At 48.7% G+C, this 10,078-nt stretch overlaps 1 protein-coding gene across 1 annotated transcript in view; it reads right to left on the bottom strand.

The window, feature by feature from the left end:
- Positions 1-10,078, bottom strand: part of LOC144611681 (homeobox protein otx5-like) — a 35,693-nt gene that overhangs the window by 4,977 nt on the left and 20,638 nt on the right. The window contains 1 exon segment of the mRNA XM_078430900.1: positions 1,855-2,006. Within this exon segment, the coding sequence (XP_078287026.1) occupies positions 1,855-2,006 (152 nt within the window).

Below are 10,078 nucleotides of genomic sequence, written 5' to 3'. Positions count from 1 at the left end.
TTTGGCCCTTCGAGCCAGCACCGCCATTCATTGTGATCATGGCTGATCATCCACAATCAGTAACCCGTGCCTGCCTTCTCCCCATATCCCTTGATTCCGCTAGCCCCTAGAGCTCTATCTAACTCTCTGTTAAATTCATCCAGTGAATTGGCCTCCACTGCCCTCTGTGGCAGAGAGTTCCACAGATTCACAACCCTCTGGGTGAATATGCAGAAAACGGAGAGATATAGATGGCCTGCAGGAGGAGGTTGGTTTAACTGGCCATCATGTTCACCACAGACATTGTGGGCCGAAGGGCAGTGTTACTAAGGTTAAGCGGACAGATTTGACCGACGGTATAAGGAACTGCAGATGCTGGTTTATACCGAGGATAGACACAAAATGCTGGAGTAACTCAGCGGGTCAGACAGCAACTCTGGAGCAAAGGAACAGGTAGTAGAAGAAAATAACCGCAGATGCTGGTACAAATTGAAGGTATTTATTCACAAAATGCTGGAGTAACTCAGCAGGTCAGGCAGCATCTCGGGAGAGAAGGAATGGGCGACGTTTTGGGTCGAGACCCTTCTTCAGACTGAAAGTAGAGGGGGGAGGGATGGAACTAGAGGTTGGAAAAGGCCAGAACAATTCAGGACTGGCAAGAGGTGACTAAGGAAGTGACTGTTCTATCTTCTACCCCGTATTAACATGGAGAACATCCCTGTGAGTAAGATAGACACAGAAAGCTGGGGTAACTCAGCGGGACAGGCAGCATCTCTGGAGAGATGGAATAGGTGACGTTTCTGGTCAAGACTAGGGTTGCCAACTTCCTCACTCCCAAACACGGGACAAGGTGACGTCACCGCCCCGCGCCCCACGTGACCTCACCCCGCCCGGGCGGCCGCCATTGATGGAGCGGGAGCACGTGGCCACTGGCTGGGTGAGGTCACGTGGGGCGCGGGGCGGTGACGTCACCCTTTGTCCCGTATTTGGGCGTGAGGAAGTTGGCAACCCTACTAATACGTGTCAAGGGCGGTCCCGTGCGGGACAAACTAATTTAGCCCAAATTACAGGATGTCCCGGCTAATACGGGACAGTTGGCAACCCTAGTCGAGACTCTTCTTCAGACGGGTCCCGAAGAGGGGTCATGACCTGAAATGTCACCTATTCCTTCTCTCCAGAGATGCTGCCTTTTGTGTCGTCTACCTTTGATTTAAACCAGCATCGGCTGTTCCTTCCTACACAGGGCGTGCAGCATAGGTTTACTAGGTTAATTCTCGGAATGGCGGGACTATCATATGTTGAATGACTAGGCTTGTATACACTGGAATTTAGAAGGATGAGCGGAGATCTTATCGAAACGTATAAGATTATTAAGGGGTTGGACACGTTAGAGGCAGGAAACATGTTCCCAATGTTGGGGGAGTCCAGGACAAGGGGCCACAGTTTAAGAATAAGGGGTAGGCCATTTAGAACGGAGATGAGGAAAAACTTTTTCAGTCAGAGAGTTGTGAATCTGTGGAATTCTCTGCCTCAGAAGGCAGTGGAGGCCAATTCAATGAATGCATTCAAGAGAGAGCTGGATAGAGCTCTTAAGGATAGCGGATTTATTCACAAAATGCTGTAGTAACTCAGCAGGTCAGGCAGCATCTCGGGAGAGAAGGAATGGGTGACGTTTTGGGTCGAGACCCTTCTTCAGACTGAGTCAGGGGGTATGGGGAGAAGGCAGGGACGGGGTACTGATTGAGAATGATCAGCCATGATCACATTGAATGGCGGTGCTGGCTCGAAGGGCCGAATGTCCTCCTCCTGCACCTATTGTCTATTGTCTATTGTCATCCCCTCGAGTCAGGTGTGTGCTTTGAAGTCACGTCTTACCTGAACTCTGGACTCCGGCAGGTTGATTTTCAGAGCCACCTCCTCGCGCATGAAGATGTCAGGGTAGCGGGTCTTGGCGAAGAGAGACTCCAGGATGTCCAGCTGAGCCCGGGTGAAGGTGGTTCTCTCTCTGCGCTGTTTCCGCGGAGTGGCTGAGACAAGAATCGGGGCGCTCCGTTACATTCACAGTTAACTACAGTTTATTCCCAGCTGTTATCAGGCAACTGAACCATCCCACCGCAACCAGAGAGTGGTCCTGAACTACTATCTACCTCTTTAATGGATCGGACTTTGCTGGCTTTATCTCGCATGAAACGTTATTTCCTTATCATGTATCTGTACACTGTAAATGGCTCGATTGTAATCGTGTATTGTCTTTCTGCTGACTGGGTAGCACGCAACGAAAGCTTTTCACTGTACCTTGGTACACGTGATAATAACTGAACTGCTGATTTGGAAAACACACATCAATCCCAATTATTGACTAATTGATTGATTGATTAATACTTTCTTGTCTCAGGGGCAGGTAGAGTTGCTGCCTTACAGCGCCAGAGACCTGGGTTCAATCCTGACTACGGGTGCTGTCTGCATGTTCTCCCTGTGACCATGTGGGTTTTCTCCGGGTGCTCCGGTCTCCTCCCACACTCCAAAGTCTTACAGGTTTCTAGAGCACGAAGGATAGTGCAAATGTGCGGGGATCGCTGGTTGGCGTGGACTCGGTGGGTCGAAGTGGCTGTTTCCACTCTGTTTGCAATTTTACCAAAGCCAATTCACCGACAAACCTCTGTCTTTGGAGTGTGGGAGGAAACTGGAGCACCTGGAGAAAGCCCACACGGTCACGGGGAGAACGTACAAACTCCGTACAGACAGCACCCACAGTCAGGATCGAACCCGGGACTCTGGCGCTGTGAGGCAGCAACTCTACCGCTGCGCCACCGTGTCGCCCATTATCTGAACACTGTGCGAGAGTTTGTCTGTCGTCTCTTCCTGTGTACCATTTGCCTGTTGTGTTTTCCACTTTTGCAGCAGTAACTAGACTTCGAAACACACCGTTACCTGGGAAAGTGTTTTGTGAATCCAGTCATTCCTTAATAGAATTGCTAAATTTCATTAAACGGTAGAGTTACCCACTAAAATGGGCGGCACGGTGGCGCAGCGGTAGAGTTGCTGCCTTACAGCGAATGCAGCGCCGGAGACTCAGGTTCGATCCTGACTACGGGCGCCGTCTGTACGGAGTTTGTACGTTCTCCCCGTGACCTGCGTGGGTTTTCCCCGAGATCTTCGGTTTCCTCCCACACTCCAAAAATGTACAGATTTGTAGGTTAATTGACTGGGTAAATGTGAAAATTGTCCCATTGTCCCTAGTGTGTGTGTAGAATAGTGTGCGGGGATCGCTGGTCGGCGCTGACTCGGTGGGCTGAAGGGCCTGTTTCCGCGCTGTATCTCTAAATCCAAATCCAAAATCCAAAAAATATATACTCCAGGGGCTCATAGAACATGGAGCAGTACAGTACAGAACAGAACAGGTCCTTCAGCCCACAATGTCCATGCTCTATAGGATTGCCAACTTCCTCACTCCCAAATACAGGACAAGGTGACGTCACCGCCTCGCGCCCCATGTGACCTCACCCAGCCAGCGGCCACGTGTTCCCGCTCCACCAATGGCGGCCGCCCGGGTTTTGCCCTTTATACAAATATTGTTTAATCTGCAATTAGAATTAATAATAGGCAATGAATTACTAGTTTCCTTCTTTTTAATGTTTGAGTGATTAAGAGCTTAGTTGAGAGGAATGTTGTTTTATGAATAAAAACGTAGAAAGCTTGACTGGGGTTAGACAATAGACAATAGGTGCAGGAGGAGGCCATTCGGCCCCTCGAGCCAGCACCACCATTCAATGTGATCATAGCTGATCATTCTCAATCAGTACCCCGTTCCTGCCTTCTCCCCATACCCCCTGACTCCGCTATCCTTAAGAGCTCTATCTAGCTCTCTCTTGAATGCATTCAGAGAATTGGCCTCTGAGGCAGTGAATTCCACAGATTCACAACTCTCTGACTGAAAAAAAAAATCCTCATCTCCGTTCTAAATGGCCTACCCCTTATTCTTAAACTGTGGCCCCTGGTTCTGGACTCCCCCAACATTGGGAACATGTTTCCTGCCTCTAACGTGTCCAACCCCTTAATAATCTTGTATAGTGGGTGTAAATGTCACTGCGGGTACTGTGTGTGTAGGAGTGCAGTGTAAGGGTGTGTGAAGGTGAGGTCGTGTACATGCGGGTAGGTCAGAGAGATAGAACAAGTCTTGTTTAGTTTAGAAATACAGCGCGGAAACAGGCCCTTCGACCCACCGAGTCCGCACCAACCAGCGATCCCCGCACACATTAACACTATCCTACACACACCAGGGACAATTTTGCATTCATACCAAGCCAATTAACATACAAACCTGCACGTCTTTGGAGCGTGGGAGGAAACCGAGGATCTCGGAGAAAACCCACGCAGGTCACGGGGAGAACGTACAAACTCCGTATAGATAACCCCCCTGGTCAGGATCGAACCCGTGACTCTGGCGCTGTGAGGCAGCAACTCTACCGCTGCGCCACCGTGCAGCCCCTAATGCGCACGCGTGTATAAATGTCTTACACTCAAGTGTGTCTGTGAAGGGATGTACGGGTTGTACTGTGTACTGTGAGCTTCTGCTTACAGTACAATGGGAGATAATGGGTGATTTTTTTAAGGCATTCAAGAACTAGAGGCATAGGTTTCAGGTGGGAGGGGAAAGATTTAATAGGAACTTGAGGGGTACCTTTGTCACACTGAGGGTGGTAGGTATATGGAATGAGCTGCCAGAGGAAATGGTTGAGGCAGGTACTATTATGTGAGTCAAATGCAGGCAATTGAGGCTTAGATGGGGCATCTAGGTCAACATGGACCAGTTGGGCCGAAGGGCCTCTGGTCATGCTGGATGACTCGGTGGACTTGAAGACAACATTGATGGGAAAGGTTTAGAGGGATAGGGGCCAAACACAGGCAAATGGGACTGGATTAAGCCAGGCATCTTGGTCAGTATGGGCGAGTTGGGCCGGAGGGCCTGTTTCAGTGCTTTGTGACTCTGATATGATTAGGTACGGCACGGTGGCGCAGGGGTAGAGTTGCTGCCTTACAGCACCAGAGACCTGGATTCGATCCTCACTACGGGTACAGTCTGAAGAAGGGTCTCGACCCGAAACGTCACCCATTCCTTCTCTCCTGAGATGCTGCCTGACCTGCTGAGTTACTCCAGCATTTTGTGAATAAATACCTTCGATTTGTACCAGCATCTGCAGTTATTTTCTTATATTCACTACGGGTGCTGTCTGTACGGAGTTTGTATGTTCTCCCCGTGACCGCGTGGGTTTCCCTTAAGGGAGCTCCAGTTTCCTCCCAAATTCCAAAGACGTACAGGTTTGTAGGTTGTGCAGGAAAAAAACTGCAGATGCTGGTTAAAATCAAAGGTAGACACAAAATGCTGGAGTAACTCAGCGGGTCAGGCAGCATCTCTGGAGAGAAGGAATGGGTGACGTTTAGGATCTCACCCATTCCTTCTCTCCAGAGATGCTGCCTGACCCGCTGAGTTACTCCAACATTTTGTGTCAACCCCAGGTTTGTAGGTTAATTGGCTTTGGTTGTTAAATGTCCCCAGTGTGTGTGGGATAGTGGTAGTATATGGGGACCGCTGGTTGGCGTGGACTCGATGGGCCGAAGGGCATGTTTCCGCGCTATATGTCTGGACTAAACTGAACTAGAAGGATGAGAGGGGATCTTATCGAAACGTATAAGATTATTAAGGGATTGGACACGTTAGAGGCAGGAAACATGTTCCCAATGTTGGGGGAGTCCAAAACAAGGGGCCACAGTTTAAGAATAAGGGGTAGGCCATTTAGAACTGAGATGAGGAAAAACGTTTTCAGTCAGAGTTGTGAATCTGTGGAATTCTCTGCCTCAGAAGGCAGTGGAGGCCAATTCTCTGAATGCATTCAAGAGAGAGTTAGATAGGGCTCTTAAGGATAGCGGAGTCAGGGGGTATGGGGAGAAAGCAGGAACGGCGCACTGATTGAGAGTGATCAGCCATAATCACATTGAATGGCGGTGCTGGCTTGAAGGGCCGAATGGCCTCCTCCTGCACCTATTGTCTATTGTCTATAAACTTTAAGAAAAGGTAACAATAGTGAATCTCCTTCCCATGAACCAACTGGGGCTGCAAGCACACCCTGGCAGTCTCATGAAACCAGCTTCTTTGATTACACATTTAATTAACTGTGATTGTTGTCGTGGAATGTGAACCCATGTTCCCAGACCAATCATCTCAGCCTCTGCATACGACGCCAATTACTTAACCATTATGTTGCCAGTGTACCGTGTGTCGCTTCTAAGCGTTGGGCAATCTGGTTGAATTAAAATGAAATTTTAATTTACATTTTAATGTCGGGGCATGGTGGCGTAATAGTCGAGGAATTGCCTCACAACGCCAGAGACCCGGGTTCGATCCCGACTACGGGTGCTGTCTGTACGGAGTTTTGTTCATTCACCCCGCGTGGGTTTTTAACCGAGATCTTCGGTTTCCTCCCACTCTCCAAAGACGTGCAGGTTTATAGGTTAACAAGGCTTGGAATACATGTAAAAACATGCATCTACTGTGTATTGGGCAGTGTTAATGTGCGGGGATCGCTGGTCGGTGCGGACTCAGTGGGCCGAAGGACCTGTTTCTCTAAACTAAATTAAAACATGTGAATAATATAATTATGTGATTAGTTTCCCTATCTCTGGAGGGTGTGGGTTTTAAACTTTCTATCAGGTCATGAGGAAATTGAAAGTGTAGACACAAGGAACTGCAATAGACAATAGACAATAGGTGCAGGAGGAGGCCATTTGGCCCTTCGAGCCAGCACCGCCATTCAATGTGATCATGGCTGATCATTCTCAATCAGTACCCCGTTCTTGCCTTCTCCCCATACCCCCTGACTCCGCTATCCTAAAGAGCTCTATCCAGCTCTCTCTTGAATGCATTCAGAGAATTGGCCTCCACTGCCTTCTGAAGCAGAGAATTCCACAGATTCACAACTCTCTGACTGAAAAAGTTCTTCCTCATCTCAGTTCTAAATGGCCTACCCCTTATTCGCAATCTGTGGCCCCTTGTTCTGGACTCCCCCAACATTGGGAACATGTTTCCTGCCTCTAACGTGTCCAACCCCTTAATAATCTTATACGTTTCGATAAGATCTCCTCTCATCCTTCTAAATTCCAGTGTATACAAGCCTAGTCGCTCCAGTCTTTCAACATATGACAGTCCCGCCATTCCGGGAATTAACCTAGTAAACCTACGCTGCACGCCCTCAATAGCAAGAATATCCTTCCTCAAATTTGGAGACCAAAACTGCACACAGTACTCCAGGTGCGGTCTCACTAGGGCCCTGTACAACTGCAGAAGGACCTCTTTGCTCCTATACTCAACTCCTCTTGTTATGAAGGCCAACATTCCATTGCCTTTCTTCACTGCCTGCTGTACCTCCTCATTTGCATCCTAAAGATACGTCCTTTAATTCTGAGGCTGTGGCCTCTGGTTCTAGACTCATCCTCTCCACATCCACTCTATCCAGGCCTTTCACTATTCGATATGTTTCAATGAGGTCCCCCCTCATCCTTCTAAACTCCAGCGAGTACAGGCCCAGTGCCGACAAACGCTCATCATATGATAACCCACTCATTCCTGGGATCAGTCTCAAAAAACCTCATCTGGACCCTCTCCGACACCAGCACATACTTCCTCAGATATGGGGCTCAAAACTGCTCACAATACTCCAAATGGGGTCTGACCAGTGCCTAATAAAGCCTCAGCATTTCCATCTAGGGTCGCCAAGTGTCCCGTATTTTGGGGCTAAATTAGTTTGTTCCGTACGGGACCGCCCTTGTCCCGTATCAGTACGGTTGCCAACTTCCTCACTCCAAAATAAGGGACACAGCCAGCAGCCACGTGCTGGAGCGGGAGCCCGTGACCGCTGGCTGGGTGAGGTCACGGGGCGGTGACGTCAACCTTTGTCCCGTATTTGGGAGTGAGTAAGTTGGCAACCCTAATTACAACCCTGTTTTATATTCTAGTCCTCTCGAAATAAATGTAAGCATTGCATTTGGCAAATAAGTGGTAACATTTCATTGGTAGTATCCCATTTGCATCCAATAAACTCTTTATTACTTGTTGTGATCCACGTCTGAGGATTGAGGTTCTTGATGTACCACACCTATGCATTCCTAATTGAAATTCTGCCATGTTTTGATGCGTTAATCGGATTTGTGGAAGATTGGTGCCGTGGGACATTCCAATTGAAGATACTGTCTAAAATGACACAGGGCGTATTTGGTTTCTGCCCACCTAACACACCCTGGTTATGTTTCAGTAACTACACAGAGAGGAGGGGATCAACCGGCGAAAAGGTGGACAATTGTGTGGCTCGGAACTGCAGATGCTGGTTTAAACCGAAGATAGACCCAAAATGCTGGAGTATCTCATCGGGTCGAACAGCATCTCTGGATAGGAGGGATTGGTGATGTTTCGGGTCAAGACCCTTCTTCAAACGAACAATTTTCAGTTTAGTTTAGAGAGTTTAGGGCGGCACGGTGGCGCAGCTGTAGAGTTACTTCCTTACAGCGCCAGAGACCCGGTTCGATCCTGACTACGGGTGCTGTTTGTACTGAGTTTGTACATAGACACAAAATGCTGGAGTAACTCAGCGGGTCGGGCAGCATCTCTGGAGAGAAGGAAAGGGTGACGTTTCGGGTCGAGACCCTTCTTCAGCCCGCATTGACCAAACTGATCACCCGGTGGCCGAGCACTTCAACTCCCCCTCCCATTCCTAATCTGACCTTTCTGTCATGGGCCTCCTCCAGTGCCATAGTGAGGCCCACCGGAAATCGGAGGAACAGCACCTCATATTTCACCTGGGCAGTTTGCAACCCAGTAGTATGAACATCGACTTCTCCAACTTTAGATAGTTCCTCTGTCCCTATATCCTTCCTTTGTCCCGCCCCCCTGACATCAGTCTGAAGAAGGGTCTCGACCCGAAAAGTCACCCATTCCTTCTCTCCAGAGATGCTGCCCGACCCGCTGAGTTACTCCAGCATTTTGTGTCTACCGTCGATTTAATCCAGTATCTGCAGTTTTATTTCCTACTGAGTTTGTACATTCCCCCCTACGACCGCGTGGGTTTTCTCCGGGTGCTCCGGTTCCCTCCCTCACTCCAAAGACATACAGGTTTGTATTTCCTCTGTCCCTCTCTTTCCCTCCCTCTTCCCAGTTCTCCCTCTATCTTCCTGTCTCCACCTATATCCTTCCTTTGTCCCGCCCCCCTGACATCAGTCTGAAGAAGGGTCTCGGCCCGAAAAGTCACCCATTCCTTCTCTCCAGAGATGCTGCCCGACCCGCTGAGTTACTCCAGCATTTTGTGAAATAAATACCAGGTTTGTAGGTTAATTGGCTTGGTATAAATGTAAATTGTCCATCGTGTGTCTAGGATAGTGTTAGTGTACAGGGATCGCTGGTCGGTGCGGACTCTGTGGGCTGAAGGGCCTGTTTCTGTGCTGTATCTCTAAACTACACTAAATACAAAACATACCGCGAGATGCTTAAAATGGAAATTAGGAATCCTTAACGGGTCACGAGAAATCACTGGCGGATGGGATTAAGCCCAACTTAGTTTAGAGATCTGAAGGTATTCCACAAGCATATTAAGGACAAAAAAACAACTAGGGTGAGAGTGGACGCCATTAGGGACAGGAGAGGCAATCTGTGCATGAAACTAGAAGACTCGTGAGGGCGTGCAGCGTAGGTTTACTAGGTTAATTCCCGGAATGGCGGGACTATCATATGTTGAAAGACTGGAGCGACTAGGCTTGTATACACTGGAATTTAGAAGGATGAGAGGAGATCTTATCGAAACGTATAAGATTATTAAGGGGTTGGACACGTTAGAGGCAGGAAACATGTTCCCAATGTTGGGGGAGTCCAGAACAAGGGGCCACAGTTTAAGAATAAGGGGTAGGCCATTTAGAACTGAGATGAGGAAAAACTTTTTCAGTCAGAGAGTTGTGGAATTCTTTGCCTCAGAAGGCAGTGGAGGCCAATTCTCTGAATGCATTCAAGAGAGAGCTGGATAGAGCTCTTAAGGATAGCGGAGTCAGGGGGTATGGGGAG

This window comes from Rhinoraja longicauda, chromosome 41, assembly GCF_053455715.1.
Source record: "Rhinoraja longicauda isolate Sanriku21f chromosome 41, sRhiLon1.1, whole genome shotgun sequence".
NCBI classification, from domain to species: domain Eukaryota; kingdom Metazoa; phylum Chordata; class Chondrichthyes; order Rajiformes; family Arhynchobatidae; genus Rhinoraja; species Rhinoraja longicauda.
The sequence above is the reverse complement of the archived record's forward strand: the minus strand, read 5'-3'. Positions and strand labels throughout refer to the sequence as shown.